This window comes from Hippocampus guttulatus, chromosome 1 (assembly GCF_054856545.1).
Source record: "Hippocampus guttulatus isolate MCC_2025c chromosome 1, RoL_Hgut_1.0, whole genome shotgun sequence".
NCBI classification, from domain to species: Eukaryota; Metazoa; Chordata; class Actinopteri; order Syngnathiformes; family Syngnathidae; genus Hippocampus; species Hippocampus guttulatus.
The window spans coordinates 2,889,025-2,905,600 of record NC_141261.1 but is presented as its reverse complement, the minus strand read 5'-3'; the positions used below and the strand labels follow the sequence as shown (position 1 = coordinate 2,905,600).

The following is a 16,576-nucleotide window of genomic DNA, read 5'->3' as shown; positions in this document are numbered from 1 at the left end:
TTTTGTTGTCTAACGTATAATGCTCTCCAACTTGTTGCAGATCAACACGAGACTCCTCTTGTTTCACGGTTGTCCTGAACAACCTAAGGGTCTTTCTCATCTTTGACTGGCTCCGGCTTGTGCAAGAATTCTTGCAGCTGCCAGTAAAAAAGATGTCAGGAGGTGCTGAGAATCTTCATTGTCCAAGTAACGTCAATTCTGACGTTGAAGCAAATACTAATTCCTTCATCGCTGGAGCTGTCATACCAAAGAGGGTCAAGAGTGGTGTGGTCACCAAGAGGTCCACAGTGTCCATTACCAACAATCGCTGCCTTGAGGTTAAGGTCAATGTTACAGGTCAGTCATTGACCTGGTAATATTAACTACTTGACCCGCTGTTGCAAAATATGTGTGGGAAAACAAAGTTAATGCAGATAATGCAAAAAGACCTCAACCTTACATGCATGTAGTATGCAAATATTTGAACAAGATTACCACTGTACCAATGTGAAGGGGAAAGATGAAAGATGGAGCCTAAAATTGTATTTCAGCATCATCCTAATGTGTGATCCCAGTGATTTCAACATACTATGTTGTGGACATCAAAATGATAGAATGGACAGTATGTAGAGTCCATGATCTTGGAAAAAAAAATCTCCTTCTGTCTTCAGGTACTGAATTTGTCATTGTTGAGGATTCAAGCTGCCTGGATACAAACGCCATCATTCTTAAAGGCACCACAGTTCTCACGTACAAACCTCGCCTCTTGGATAGGCCCTTCTCGGGAAGCCTTGCCGGCATAGAGGTAAGCCCTCTTTCTTGGAGTTGAAAAAAAGCATACAACGTAAATCTTACAGAATATCCATCCATTCATTTTCCGATCCGCTTTATCCTCACAACAAGGGTGGTGGGGGGTGCTGGAGCCTATACCAGCTGTCTTCGGGCAGTAGGCGGGGGACACCCTGAACCGGTTGCCAGCCAATCGCGGGGCACACACAGACGAACAACCATCAACGCTCACACTCACACCTAGGGACAATTTAGAGTGTTCAACCAGCCTGCCATGCATGTTTTTGGAATGTGGGAGTAAACCGGAGTACCCGGAGAAAACCCATGCGGGCCCGGGGAGAACATGGAAACTCCACACAGGGAGGCCGGAGCTGGAATTGAACCCGGTACCTCTACACTGTGAGGTCGACGTGCTAACCACTGGGTCACCGGGCCGCCCTCTTTCAGAGTATGATAGGAAAATATAGGAAAACATAGAACTTTGAGTTCATTTTGAGAGTGTTACAAAAAAAGCAATTTGCAGTGATATGATGGATTGCTCCATACCTGTAATGTACAAATTGATGGAAATTCATATCCATATAGATATGTCTTAAATAATTTGAGAAAAATATGATGCCCGCTCTTTTTCTTCATACGTTGCCTAAGTATCAAGATTGTGACTCGTATCGGCAGATACTTAAAACCAAAGACTCTGATTCAGATTTGGGTGATGGAAAAAAAAGCATGATCGCGACATCCCCACTCATTAGTCTTAATTCTGAGCCAATCCTTCACTTTCAGGTGTTTTCGTGTCGTCTTGACAGTGAACAGGAGACAGCACTGTCGATTGTTGATCCAGTCAATGTTCAGGTGGAGCTGTGTGGCAGCCCCACTTACCAAAGTAGCTCTGGTCTACTCGATGCATTCAGCGTGGAGGACATCCCGCCTTTGCTGGAGGTTCGGAATTAAGTGTCAACTTTTCAATTGTACTAATAAAAGCTGAATATCATAAATGATGTGAGTTGTTTAGTGGGATACATTGTTTTCTGTGTGTTAATATTTTTTACCGACATTGCTTTATTTTTATTTTAAAAAACTGTTGTAAACCTTTATTTTTGGTATTATTTTATGTAATGAAAGTGTTTTCACGAAATATAGTGACCTGGTTCTGTTAATTGTCTATTAACATAAATACTGGTCTGTGACCCTGCAGATCCATTTTCCTGTTCTGGACATCCGACTATCTTACAATGACATTCAGCTGTTCTTGGCCATTGCCAAATCCATCCCGACTGTAAATCCTCCACCGCCCTGTGACACCGTGCCTCTCGATACACCCAAAGAATCTCACAAGAAGAAAACTCTTGCCCTCATAGGTATGCAATGGCCAGGCTCTGGAGTGTCTCACTCCATTTTGTTTGAGCCGCTACAATAATATTTCTCAACTATAATTATTGGTGGCTTTGTTCAATTAATGGATCCATTGGTTGAATGTTTAAACCAAACCATTTTCAGTATGCCATATGGAAAAAGTATTTTGTTTCCACAGAAGGGCAGCTGATTCATTTACAAGATCTTGGGTTCAGGAAAGAGGACTGTAAAAAAGCCCTCATCCTTTGCAAAGGTGAGTCTGACCTCTGAGACATTCACTAGTGTGGCTCCAGTGTTGTTTTGATTGAACCTACTTTGTATCTCCAAGGTCACCTGGATCTGGCTGCAACTTGGCTGTTGGAGAATGCTGAGAACATTGCAGGCCGGTCCAGAGAACGTTCCAGAACCGTATCTGGTTCTTCCAGCCAGGCTACTACTTTGTCTGGTATAGAAGTAAAAGCAGAGAGCATCTGCATTTGTTTAATAGATGACTGTTTGGACTGTGACATACCACTTGCTGAGCTCACCTTCTCCAGTAAGTCTTACTCTTACTTCTGATACACCACTGTTGAATAGTTCTTAGCATGTCTGTCTTGCAATCATGTGGAGTTTGCATGTTTTCCTCATGCTTCCATCGGTTTTCTTCGGGTACTTGCGCTTCCATTCCACAAACATCCATGTTAGTTTTTTATCAGAGATGCTCACTTGGACAGTTGAACAGAGACTCGACCAGGAACAGATTGTCTCTCACTGCCAGGCAGGAGGTACGATTCTTGAAGCCGCACGAACTCGTGCTCGCTTCTCAAACCCAAAACCCCAACTTTCACAGCTCCTGCTGGCCTTTATTGACAATTTATGCAAATGACAACTGACATATCAGAAAAACATTCCCTTCTTTATTTACATACCACGCCCCTCGGCTGGCCCCAATGATACGCCCCTCAGTGGACACCTGGAGGTCAAGACACTTCCCTGGTACAAGCACCAACATCTTCCCATGAATTGATACATCTGTAACTTTTGCTCAAGGACATTTTATTATGCTGGAGCGTATTCTGTCCTCCCTATGAGCCCGAAATTGAATCTTTCTTCCTAACTTATCAGTTGCCAAGCGCCTTGGCTCCATTCACCTCAAACTGACCCCTGATTCTCTGTGTACCAGCTGTATAAACACACGCATTTGAGGTCAACCAAGCATGTAACGAAATGAAACTTTTAAACATGATAACGTTGTGTTTGTCTATTCTCCATCAGTTTTATGTAAGACTAAATCGTCCATAGTTGTGAATTATTGGTTGTCTATCGGTGCCCTATGATTGATTGGTTTCTGTCTCTAGTCCAAAGTCAGATGGGATAGGCTCCAGCTCACTCGCAATGCTACGAAAGAATTTTGTTCCATGAAGACAGGGTTGTAAGGCAAAGGAATAATGACATTTCTAGGACCTTATGGGTTCAAGTCCAATGTGTCACCGCCATACTTGTTTGTTATTATAGGGCTTAACGTGTTGCAACGTATTGGTTCCATCCAGGAAGGCAATGCCAGCTTTAGTCTTTCAGGAGACTACTACAACAGGGAACTGGCAGGTACAACATTGGACCTTTTGCTATTAAACACCTTTTTAACCGTCTCATTTTTTTTTTTTAACATTTGAGATGAAATAAATTTCAGACCAAATTTTATAACCACATTCTGAAAAGTCTGAAAGCAATGTCAAAATAATGTCACAAGTTTTGTAGTCAACATTCATGTTTCACATCTTTGCGTCACAAAACAATCTGCGCTTGCATCACAATGTATCTTGTCATTTTGTATGGCCTGTTTTGTATATTATGAGCATGTAAAATTTGAATGGCTCATGTGTTTTGTGTATGATAGGCTGGGAGCCATTTATCGAGCCTTGGCCCTGCCTCCTGTCCTGGCAGAAGCAAGAAGCAAGCCGATTACATCCTCCCCGTCTCAAGATGGGTGTTAGAGCCAAGCAGCGACTTGATGTCAACATCACCTCTGTACTATTGGGTGAGTCAAACCAAGATGGTACTGATTGTTTAAACATGCCGTTTGAGTTACGGAATCATGTTATTTATTTATTTGTTGGACCAACTATTATTTGGTTGATACAGAACAGTACAACACAACCAAGACCTCCTGGATAGCAGACTACTGTAACAAGGAAGAACAAAGTCGTCAATCTTCACCTACCTTGTCCTGGGTTGGCTCCTCAGTTGACCCGCCTAAAATTGGACAGAGTGAGTTGCAACAGAATTAAGTGGATTAGAAAAACAAAATGTTGTTCAGCATGTTTGCCTCACAGTTCTTAAATGGCGAGTTTAAATCTAGTCTGCGGCCTTCCTGTGTGGAGTTTGCATTTTAAATGCCTACATTATGTGCTTGTGTAGGTTTTCTTTGTGTACTTCCTATCACATTCTGCCCCAAAATGCTTTTTCGGTTCACTGAATGCTCCAAATTGTCCATAGGTTTGAATGTGAGTGTGAATCCATATGTATGACTGGCCGCCTTTCCAGGCTCTACCCCTCCTCTCAACCAGCTGGGATAGGCTCCCGCTCACTCGCACCCCTAATGAAGATAAGATTTCTTTGACCTGTATTTTCTCAGGTGCTCCCCTCTGCCACCTTCGAACTAGGAGCACTGCCAGCTTGACCAGTTTCGATCAGCAAACTGACTCCAAAGGTACACTTCAGAGTTTTGTGACTCAGATCATCTCTTGTAGCAACACATTCAGTTGCAGTTCATTTAGTACAAAGTTATTCTGTCTTTATTAGTTATCCAACAAGGGTTACCAGATCTATCTATCTCGCTAGCTATATGTTTTTTTAAAAACAATTTCTGTTTAAAATAGGAGTAAAACTTTCCAAGAAGAGGCAGCCATTTGTGCCATATGCTCTGCGCAACCATACAGGATGTACAATGTGGTTTGCCACTTTGACTACAACCCCCACAAGGTTGGTGGAACTATTTCAATGCACGCTTTACAGTCGGTTGTCATAATGCACCGGTCCTCAAACGTGTACAAATGACAGCTATTTGCTGCAGAATATCTTGATTATTTGGCCAATGGACTAACATGTAGGTCCACGGCCATGTGTAGTCTGTTGTTTCCAGATTACTATTGATTTACATGAAGGAAAGGGATAGAAATTCTGAAAATGTAACATTCTGCATTTCATGTTTGGTGGCTGTAGTTTGAACTCCAGTATATCTCGAAACTGCCACGGACAAAAGACCTTTTAATGCCCACCCATCCAGCTTCTTGAAATGTTTCTTTCAGAGTGGCACTTTCTCACAGCAGTAGTGCAGACTCTATTGGCGACATCCACGGTCCAGGCAATGATGATAGCCACAATGTCAGTCAGTGGCGAGAGGTGTTTCCCGGCGAGGAGATTCCATTTGAGTTTGAAGCCCGAGAGAAACTTCGCCATAGGTATATTTCTGAGCAATGTTTGTCAGTGATATTTGTATTGAATAGACAAATAGTAGTTACTAATGAAATATTAATGAAAGCTTTAGGCAACAGTAGTAGCCCTGCATGGTAAGTCTGTGCCTGTTATGTAAAACGTACAAGTTGTCATTATTTCCTTATGCAGGCACACTCATGAGCTGAAGCTGCACCAGCTGCTTGTCCGAGTGTGTGGATGGGAGCAAGTAAAGCCTGTGTCTGTAGACAAAGTTGGAATTTTCTTCCGTTATGCAGCTCCAGACAGGAACAACGCATCCAACATCGTAAGCGAACATTATGACCTCAAAATCAAGTCTAGCTGGAACATTTTTTAATCATTAATTCCATTTCCCCTGACCCCCACACCCGCTGCACTTCCACAGGTTGGCAGTCCTATCAGTAGGACTAACATAATTCATCCACACGTCTACGTAAGTCCGATGTTAAGTCACTGAGAAAACTATAAAATACAGGTCATCATACTGTTGTAATGCTAATCCCAATCATGACTACACTTACCAAGAAGCTTGATAATTGCATGAATACAACTTTGCACCAGCCATTAAGCAACAGGTCTTATCCCAAACATTTATCAGTAACTCAATTCTTTCTTTCACTAAATGACACCTGTTTAAATTCTTGTTTTTGATTGACATTGCTTTTACTGTATATGGTTATGATGACATCATCATATACTTTTTGTTCAAGCTTTAAAGCTACATCTGACTATGTGTGCCATACCTTTTGATGAAAATCACACAGTTCTCAGCACTGCCTCCAGTCAGAGTGGTCTTCTCCATCACGATGGAGGGAAGTGCCAGAAAGGTCATAACCGTCCGCTCAGCCCTCATTTTGAAGAATCGTCTCGATGTTCCCATGGAGATCAGACTTGACAGCCCCTCTGCTCCTGACAGTAGGCTGCTGCTGTTCCGTTTTTCATGATTTACTGTACTCATTTTCAGTGTACACTCTGTTGTATATGTTTGTAGTACATCACACAGAAGCAGGGAGAGTTGGGGCGCAGAAATAATGATGCCCCCCTAAGTTGTGAGGCACCCCAACAGTAGTCTGGACTACTACACTTACACTTTAAATTTATAAACATAATTTTTTTTTAAAAATTGCATTTTATGGCATGGAATGAACAGTGGGTTTCCACCCAACTAAACATTTTTTTTGTGTGTGTGTGTGAGGCTATTGATAAACATTTAATTGCACATTAAAAAAAAAAAAACAATTACCAAAACAAGGATTCATTTTCACAGTGAACTATTTCTGTTAATATGTTGTAGGGTCTGATTTTGAAAGATGAAAAGTCTGTCAATGTATCTTTATACACAAAAGGGTCGGGTCTCTTTCGGCCTTAACCATGCCAAAATAACAAAGAACTGAACTGATTACGCAACCTTCTGCTGTCTGCCACACACACTTTTTTTCTCATCCACTGACACTCAGCCTTTACACATTCTAAAGTGTTGTGTTTATTGTCTCTCAACTCAACTCAACAGTATTTATAGAGCACTTTCAAACAGCCATCCTTTACCAACTGTCAACCTATGTCTACAGAGCCGGTGGTATTGCCTCCAATTTTGCCTGGTCAGGCCTTGGCAGTTCCACTCCACCTGACGTCATGGCGGCTCCAAGTGCGGCCCAAGGGCTTGGGCTTATTTTTCTGCAAAGTTCCAATCCATTGGACCAGTGTGGAGCGGCCTGGGGAGATCAGCAGCAGCAAGAGGGATTGCCAGTCTGCAGACTTTGATGACACTCTGAAACGTAATTTCAGGTAAATTGGTTGACTCGCACATTTTGCTCTGGTTTGATTTTCGATTAGTTATGTCAACTAATTTCTCTGCATTTCTCAAGGTTTTGTGTGGTCATAAAAAAGGAAAACTACCCAGACCAACGACCTGCCAAAAGGGTCTCTAGTACAAATCAGATCTATCGACAGCCAGGTCACACAATCTATCTGTTGCCCACCGTGGTGCTGGCCAACCTGCTACCCTGTGACCTCAACTACTACGTGAAGGGGACAGCCATCAAAGGCACACTGAAACCTGGAAAAGAAGCCGTGCTTCATGCTGTGGACACCTCACAGAACATGGAGCTAGGTCGGAGAGGAGGGGAAAAAACCCCCCACTTGTATTAGTATTTGCTAAACAGTTTGTCTCATTAATGCTCTTGATGCTTGTATTTCAGGTGTCCTATTAGAGAACTTCCCTGTGTGCAAAGAGCTGCTCATTCCTCCTGGAACTCAGAATTATGTTGTAAGGATGAGGCTGTATGACACAAACAAGCGTCTTCTTTGTCTCACCATCCGCATCATCCTGCGGGCACACGGGGCACTGAAAATCCTAATTTCTGCCCCCTACTGGCTCATCAACAAAACAGGTTAAGAAGGATAAATAAAATAAAAAGAAGTCATTGTCTGCAACAAATTTGCTCAGTTCCTCAAGTTATTTTCCTTTTTCAGGCTTGCCATTAATTTTCAGACAAGACAATGGAAAAGTGGATGCAGCAGGCCAGTTTGATGAGCATGAATTAGCGCGAAGCCTCAGTCCATTACTGTTCTGCTACACTGACAAAGAACAACCTGCTATGTAAGTTTGTATTGGAATATAATTTTATGTATCATTTTAACCCTTTAGTAAACACAGATCCAGTTTGACTACGTAAACCATAAACACTAGGAAGAGCCAATGTTTATTTTTTAAAAGGATACCTAATAATAAAAATGCATTCTATGGTGCTTTTCTGGACACGCGACACACAAAGCACTCAAAATGGGTACATTGTTCGTGCACTCACGTACATTCATCTTCACTGGTGGCGGTAAACTGTGTGGAGCCACAGCTGCCCTGGGGCAGGCTGACAGAAGCCCCTCCAACGACCACCCAGCATTCACACTCAGCCGTATACCAGTGTGAGTGGCACAGGACGCAAGGTGAATGAAGTGTCTTGCCCAAGGATACATGACTCGGACAGAGTAGGATTCTAACAGTGGACCGTCCGATTACTGGACGACCTGCTATAAACTCTGAGCCATGCCCTATGTACTTCATTTTCAGCAATAAAAAGTCAATATTTAGTCTGTAATTAATTGGATCTTTATTTTTTTAATAACTTTAAAAATGAATTTAAAAATAATATAGCTAGCTGCCGTGTTCATGAAACACATCACCAGATAACTGTCACGTCATGTCATTTTCAACATACATGTGTAAACGTGGGGATGCAGAGCCAAATGGTCTTTTGATGGCACAAAATACACCTTGGAGAATGAATAGACCAAGTGGCATTTCTTCGCTCACTAAACATGCATGGACAATTCTTTCATTAATATGTCCTAAATTACCTGCGTAAAGGTCAGAGTGCCTCTTCAGTTCACTTAATCGATCGATTGTTATTTTAAAAAAGTTTTTCTTTTGAAAAAGTTTCAGTTGGTTCAAGATGCATTTAATCAACAGTCGATTCCACACAACAACCATTGATATTTTTTTTTCTTTTTCATTCAATTTTCCCTATACTTCTCAAACCCAGGTGTACTATGAGAGTTGGAAAGGGGATCCATCCAGACGGAGTTCCAGGCTGGTGCCAGGGTTTCTCCCTTGATGGAGGAAGTGGAGTCAGGGCAGTGAAGGTTATTCAACAGGGTAACAGACCTGGACTCATCTACAACATTGGCAAGTTGTTGTATTCCCACTTTGTGTCAATTAGTAATTCCTAACTTAAATAAAATTGAATGTAGTAACAGTAAATGTCTGATATCACCAGTGCAATATCACTTATCATGACAAAAAGTTTACAATATTTCAAACGCGTGAGGCGCAATCAGGGCAAGAGCCGTGCTCATTTTGTATACGATGTTCCAAGTAAACACTTTGTTTTGTGGCAAGCACTGAAAAAACATTCTTGTTGCCTGACGCGTGTAAATACCAGTGATTTAATTCATCATTTATTGTCTGTCTTTTCAATGTAGGTATTAGTGTGCGTAACGGAAAAGGACGCTACAGAGACACTCACATCGTGACATTTGCCCCCCGGTATTTGCTGGACAACAGCTCCTCACACAAACTTGCCTTCGCTCAGAGAGAGTTTGCTCGAGGAAAGGTGATGAATTTCCTCATCTCACGGTGTTGTTCCCTTATCTCCCTTACTTTAACTGACAAGTGCCCCAACTTAAAAGTTGTTTCCGAGTGAAGGGGTGTTGCTTGGTTGATTGATTTGTTGTTGTTGTTGTTGTTGTTTTGCCTTTTTGCTTGCTTAATTGAATTTTGAGCTTGGTCATGGTAGGAATTCAACTTGTAAGTCAAAGTCCTACTCTATTATAAATCGATACGTTTGACTTATTCCCAGGGTACAGCCAACCCAGAGGGTTACATCTCCACTCTGCCAGGCTCCAGCGTTGTCTTCCACTGGCCCCGAAATGACTATGACCAACTGTTGTGTGTACGCCTAATGGACAGCCCAACATGCACCTGGTCGGGAGGCTTTGAGGTCAATAAACCCAAGTCCTTCCACGTCAACATGAGGTGAGAAATAGTTTGGCCCCTCATCCTTAACATTTTCTAATTACATCCATTAACACGACTCACAAAAAGTAAGGGATACTCCAGTGAAGTGTGAAACTTGAGGTTGAACCTAAAATGTACTCGAACCTGAAATGAATTTGTGTGTGCATACGTCCGTGTAAATAAAGTGGTTTCATTGAATCTTGCTTTTTAAAGGGACACCATGGGGAATTGCTTCTTCCTGCGGACCGAGATCACCATCAAGGGAGCCACCTACCAGATCTCCTTCACTGACAGTGATCAGCTGCCCCCACCTTTCCGCATTCACAACATCTCTGAAGTAAGCTCCTGCTTTGTTTTATGGCTTGGCTTTTTGCACGATTTAACATGTATGAGCAAGTACTGCAGAGGTAAACAATTGAGAGACACATCACCTGTTGCCCCTGCGACCTGACTCTTGATAAGCGGTAGAGAATGGATGGATGGATGGATGGATTTTTAAATATACTTCAATTGTCTTTACTAATAATGGATCTTTACACTGTTGAATGTTGTGCTATGATCCAGCTCGAAGACAAAGTAAGAAAGGATGTTTCTTCAAATCTCTTCAGGTTCCGATCCAATTCTGGCAGCATGGGGTAGTTGACATCAAGCTGCACACGGAGGTGAAGGCAGATTCCGAACTGGACTACGCCTGTGATGAGCAAACTCTGCCACCATACCTGACTCTGATTGTGAAGGGAGCGGGCTCCTCAGAGGTCACAGCTGACATGAACTTCTTCAGAGAATACAACAAGCTCTACTATGAGAATTTCATCTACATCGCTGCCACGCACACCTTCTCACAGTACTGATCCCTGACATGAAGCATTTTTTTCATGTTAAACGTTGATGACAAAAGCAATTATTATTTTTCTTTGATAAAGGAGTGGTGGCAGGAGGCCACTTGGCAAGAAGCATCTGGTAAGCCGTGCTGAACTGGTTCTTGATGTGGACACAAAAACACAGAGGGTCATCTTGAAAAAGAAGGTATTATTTTCACATTGTGTTATTAGGTATCATGGGGATTCCCCAAACATTAAAAATGTCACAGCTGTCCCAATAATAACTAAGACATTTTCTTCATGATTTTAAACTTGCTTGCAAAGTTGATATTAAGTATGAATTGCTTAAATTTGACATGCAAGCCTGGATTTACACAACAGGTCAAAGTGCCGAATTCCATTTTTTGTCCATGTGTGGAAAAAGCCTGATTCTGATCTTAGCAAATCCAACTACATCCATATTTTTCCTACTTTATACTACCATGACGCATATCTGAATTTTTCAACTTTAGAGCAAAATTGAACTTTGTGTTTCAATTTTCTCTTAGCTAAAAGCTCAATGCATTATATCAGCTCATTTCCTGCCAAAAATGACAATGGAATCTTCATTTGTAGGAACCTGGGAAGCGCTCCCAGCTGTGGAGGATGACTGGTACTGGCATGCTGTGTCATGAAGGCTCCTCACCACCTCAGAGCAAGCCCACCCAACCACGTCCAATGGACTCCTCTTTGGTTTTGGACATTGCGGGACTTGCAGCTGTCACTGACAACAGGTTAGCATTTATTTGTTTATTTTCCCCGGGGTTTTCATTATATGGAAACTCCCATACAAAGATGTTTCAAAATCATAGGTCATGTCACCAAAGTGGTTGTGGCATACATATATTTCTCTTGTATTTGTAAATGAAGGCCATCTGTCCAATAGCAAATTAAGTATCTAAAAGAAAGTGGGTTGCTTTTAGTTTTCACTTGGTAGACATTCAATGATCAGTTTTGGACTGTGTGGGAAATAAAAAAGGTAGTGAGTGTAACATGTCTTTCATTATTTTTTCTGTCTTAAACAGTTTTGAGCCATTGATGCTAAGAAGACCAGACTCTCGTCGCAGCACAACCCAGACATGGCATTTCAGCTCATGCATGCTAACTTGTGGCCTTCCTCGGCTAGTAGTACAGGTGGGGATATAAAACCATTTTTTATCCTTTTTTTAAACTAAATACAAGATTTTTATTGAGAGCGTTTTTGTTCAAATTTCATTGCACGTTGATAAATTATTTCCGTGATAGTTTTCTTCCTCGTCAAATTTATACTACAAGTATTTCACAAGTTCTCAGATTCCCCGAACTTCCTCCTGAACTTTCTTCATTCAATTCAGATCCTGCCTCTCCACATCCCTTTTGGTCTTTAAACGTGTGTGTCAACGTTTAGCTGGAAAATACAGACTTTTGGCTCGTCTCATCAGTGGTGGCCACAGCGAATCACTTGCATAATTTGTTTGGCAGTTATTGCGTATGTTTTTGCCGCATTTAACAAAGGCGAGTTGTGAGCCCTTTATTGCAGTCATGCAATCATGCAGTGCTTTTACGTCATCTGCCTTGTTAACATTAAAAGAAAAATACATCTGGAGGTCATCTGCATACATGTCCTTTGAGATTCCTTCAAATTGGCTGATGACATCTTAGGGGGGATCATATCGAGCATGAAAAGGATGGGCTCCAAAACTGACCCCTGAGGAACATCGCAGGAAAGGTGGACCGATTGACTTGTGGGGGGGAGCTGGAGGGGGGTCAACAGAAGAGCTTTTTTGTTGAAAGTAATTGAAGGCAACCAGACTGAAAATAATCAAATGAATTGCATCTGTTCAACACACTCCCTAACTGATTTGCAATAGATAGCGTCATCGGTTTGACTGCACAGTAATTTCCTGCTTTAAAGTTTACAGTAAAAGCCAGTTATTGATTTGAATTATTTTTTCCTTTCAGGTAAGGGGTGGTATTGAAGGCCTGTACGATGGAGCAGAGGTGGTTTTGGGACCAGATTCTGGACTTCTGGAGCCTGGTCCTGAACAGCAGTTTATCAACCAGAAGATGAGGCCTGGTTCTGGTGTATTGTCTGTTCAAGTGTTACCAGACGGACCCACGCGTGTTCTGCAGGTAAGAGCCAGACCCCATATAACTGTTTACGAATAACAAAATGTGATTGATCACAGTACTAGAGTACCACAATAACCGCTGATAACCAGGGAAAGGATTAGAAGCTGCCTGTTTGCTATAATTACAGGTATACTGTAGACTTTTGTTCACACGGTGTTGTTTCACCTTCTTTCTGTATTCATTAACAGATCAGTGACTTCAACCAGAGGAGGATGATCCACAAGTCACCAAGTGCTGATCCGGACAAGAGCAAAGATGATTTGAAGAAGAAAGAACCAGAACAGGAGCTTGAGGTAAAAGCATTGAAAGACAAACATCTCTAACTAATTTCTCCAAGTGCTTGCTCTGTTTAAAATACCTCAGATCATATTGTGAGAGATGTTGACATCGATTTTATGTAATGAATGAAAAATAATATTAATCATAAAAATTTTACAGTATTGTTGTGTTGGATTTTTTTGTTTACATTTATTACTAATCACACATGCAATATCCAAATAATTTCACAGTCAACTGTGCAATCACGAGAATGCACGGTGCGGCACATGAAATGGATAAAAAAGTAATAAGCAATTAGTTGTGTAAAGATGTAGAGAAGTGCCGCTGGGGAGTATGAGATGCATGCAAGAATAAACTTTGAGGCAGAGTGTAAAAGCAATATTTTAAAAAAAATGTTGAAATGTAAATATGCAAGGCAAGATTATTGTAAAATCTTTTGGAAATTATTTCAATAATCCAGATCAATTAAAACGTTTTCCGCTGAAACGATAAAGTAGACTTCAATATTTATACCCATCCCCCCCCAAAAAAATCCTAAAAAATTGAAAAGGATTTGAAAATAGAATTGAAAAGAAACTTATAAATTCTTTAATAGTTTGCCTTATTTCTACAGTAAGACAAAGTATTCTTCATTCTGTTTCTGTCCATTAGGATTGAAGGACTGCCACTTTGACATACTACAGTATCATGCCTTACCCATATTAATATGTACCTGACATCATTCTTACCAGGTTTTAGTGAATTTGGAGGAAGGTATTGGCGTATCTCTGGTCAACAAGGTTCCTGAAGAGCTTGTGTTTGCCACACTGTCCGGTATAAATGTCCACTTTACACGCACCGCTGCCAATGAAGTGTTGGAATTGAGCATTCACAACATACAGGTGAGATCCAAATCGCTCACAGTTGAAACAAATTCATGTTAGGGAGCATGCATGTGTGTGTATGTGAGGGGGAGGGGGGTAGCAGTGGTGCCACACGTTATCTTATCATATATATACATGCTGTGATACTAAAAAGTAAAGTGTGTGGACTGAATACATAATCATGTTGTACTTGTTACTTATGAATAAAATATGCAGAATATCAGCATAGATACTCCTGAAAACCCGTTTCAGTCCTCCAGGTCATGATACAGTAATCTGTAACGGTTGAATCGGGGCAAGTGGACTGAGTGGCTAGTTGACGTTTTACCTTTTTTTTCTAAAGCATGAACTGCCAGTTCCAGATCATACCACACACCACATTATCTTAATTTAGGGGGGCAAATACATTTCCACTGCATTATATGTTTGTAATGTTTTGAATTGTAATATTCTTCTGGTTATCAGGTGGACAACCAGCTTCTAGGAACCACACAGCCAGTTATGCTCTGTGTGACTCCTAGTTCTGCCGATGGCACTGTGAGCGACAATGCTCCAGCCTTGCAGGTGAACTCAGTCAAAGTTCCGAGCAGTCTCATGCTCACTGATATCTTCAAGGTCAGTATCGGGCACATTATCATCACTCTCTGGCTGTTCACATTGCATAAAGAATGTGATACATTTCACATTTGGGCAAAAAAAAAAAAAAGTCATAATTGACCTGCAGTGTGAATGTACTGTAGCCTTTCTCTCGACGTAACTTTGTGTCTACAGCACCTCATGGTAACAGCTGGGCGATTCACTGTCATCATTGAAGAGAAGTTGTTGCTCAAGATGCTCAGCTTTTTTGGTTACGGGCAGACAGAAGCAGGTCGGTGAACTGTGAAGTTTCATGAGTCTCTTTCACTAATTGATGGTGATGCATTAACCATTGAAAATGAGAAGCCCTGTGCTGTACAGCCCAGACCTTATAATCCGGTGCAACTGGATTGTTCTGGTTGTTTTAGAAGACATTTCGCCTCTCATCTGAACAGGCTTCATCGGTTCATGCATCAAGGCTTGGTTAGGATAGCGCTAGGTTCATCATTCCTTATGGATGCGGGAAAGCACTACGTCAAGCTCCTCAACTCACTTTAGTCTAGTTCCTGGGCACTAATATGCCACAAGATGGTAGCAAAGTTCAACAAAGTTCCCCATTCCATCCTGTTTAAACCAGGCTACACTAAAACGTATTGTGTGTATCGAATCATATGGTTATTTGTGTAATTGATGTAGAACTGGAGAAATTGGATGAAAACCTTCATGAGAGGTCGAATCAGGATGCAGGACCTCCCAAACGCTACTACTTTGAGAACCTGAAGATCAGTCTGCCTCAGGTCAAGCTCAGCGTCCTCACCTCTCACAAGCTACCTGCAGATCTAAAGGTAATATTCAACTTTTTACCTCTTCTCAAATCTCTGCTGCTGCTTTGACGACATGATGTCACTTGAACAAGGCTAAATTGATGTTTTTGTGTTTGTTTGGTTGACTGGGTGGGGACTCCATCACTTGAGGGTTGTTTTTATCGCAGCTATATTTGATAGCGGACAAATTTATATAACGTAACTCATCTGGACTTGTTCTTGTTTGCAAGCAAATTCGGTCTGTTCTACACAGTGCCTATTGAACACGAGTAGGAGAGATGCACTTTGTACGGATAATATCACAATTTTCTTTTTATTGCACCAGGTTTTGAAAGGTACTTTGGGATTTCCACTGGTTCGCTTTGAGGATGCTGTTGTCAACATGTACCCATTCACTCGGGTGCACCCCTATGAGACCCAGGAGATCATCATCAATGATATTATCAAGCATTTCAGAGAGGTATGAGGAGATGGTTCTTTGATGCAGGGGTGCCGAACTACACAAGTTATTTTAACATTTAACTATATGACGGAATCAAAATATGAGACACTGCTCTCTTTGTATGATGCAGTGCAGACTGGAGTTCAAACTATAACCACAATAATGAACATGGTGATGAGTTGTATCTCTGTAAAGGCATCGGTTTTTATCCAATGCTGGTATTAGATGCGCAAGTGATCATAATTTTGTGACTGGTAGATGTAATATACAGTATGATGTGTATTTGTATCTAAAGGAGCTGATCAGCCAGGCAGCTCAGATCCTGGGCTCTGTAGACTTCCTCGGAAATCCAATTGGACTTCTCAATGATGTCTCTGAAGGCGTATCGGAGCTCATCAAGTATGGCAACGTGGGTGGGCTCATACGAAATGTCACACATGGCGTGTCCAATTCTGCTGCCAAGGTACATATTCACTCAGCGGTTTACTTTCAGCAGCTCTTTGTATTTTATACAGCTTTAGATCAGATTGCCA

The 16,576-nt window shown here is 41.5% G+C and overlaps 1 protein-coding gene across 1 annotated transcript in view; it reads left to right on the top strand.

Moving 5' to 3' along the window:
• vps13d (vacuolar protein sorting 13 homolog D) overlaps positions 1-16,576 on the top strand; it is a 37,661-nt gene that overhangs the window by 18,081 nt on the left and 3,004 nt on the right. The window contains exons 31-65 of the mRNA XM_086100013.1: positions 41-336; positions 651-784; positions 1,552-1,707; positions 1,964-2,126; positions 2,300-2,374; positions 2,450-2,656; positions 3,616-3,705; positions 3,998-4,138; positions 4,243-4,368; positions 4,736-4,810; positions 4,980-5,082; positions 5,409-5,561; positions 5,725-5,860; positions 5,960-6,007; positions 6,339-6,489; positions 7,143-7,359; positions 7,440-7,684; positions 7,773-7,964; positions 8,047-8,173; positions 9,114-9,256; positions 9,553-9,683; positions 9,930-10,105; positions 10,301-10,424; positions 10,696-10,931; positions 11,011-11,113; positions 11,524-11,681; positions 11,973-12,081; positions 12,889-13,059; positions 13,248-13,352; positions 14,070-14,219; positions 14,667-14,816; positions 14,973-15,069; positions 15,474-15,622; positions 15,927-16,061; positions 16,339-16,506. Of these exons, the coding sequence (XP_085956139.1) occupies positions 41-336; positions 651-784; positions 1,552-1,707; positions 1,964-2,126; positions 2,300-2,374; positions 2,450-2,656; positions 3,616-3,705; positions 3,998-4,138; positions 4,243-4,368; positions 4,736-4,810; positions 4,980-5,082; positions 5,409-5,561; positions 5,725-5,860; positions 5,960-6,007; positions 6,339-6,489; positions 7,143-7,359; positions 7,440-7,684; positions 7,773-7,964; positions 8,047-8,173; positions 9,114-9,256; positions 9,553-9,683; positions 9,930-10,105; positions 10,301-10,424; positions 10,696-10,931; positions 11,011-11,113; positions 11,524-11,681; positions 11,973-12,081; positions 12,889-13,059; positions 13,248-13,352; positions 14,070-14,219; positions 14,667-14,816; positions 14,973-15,069; positions 15,474-15,622; positions 15,927-16,061; positions 16,339-16,506 (5,140 nt within the window). The remainder of the gene's footprint in view (positions 1-40; positions 337-650; positions 785-1,551; positions 1,708-1,963; positions 2,127-2,299; positions 2,375-2,449; positions 2,657-3,615; positions 3,706-3,997; positions 4,139-4,242; positions 4,369-4,735; positions 4,811-4,979; positions 5,083-5,408; positions 5,562-5,724; positions 5,861-5,959; positions 6,008-6,338; positions 6,490-7,142; positions 7,360-7,439; positions 7,685-7,772; positions 7,965-8,046; positions 8,174-9,113; positions 9,257-9,552; positions 9,684-9,929; positions 10,106-10,300; positions 10,425-10,695; positions 10,932-11,010; positions 11,114-11,523; positions 11,682-11,972; positions 12,082-12,888; positions 13,060-13,247; positions 13,353-14,069; positions 14,220-14,666; positions 14,817-14,972; positions 15,070-15,473; positions 15,623-15,926; positions 16,062-16,338; positions 16,507-16,576) is intronic.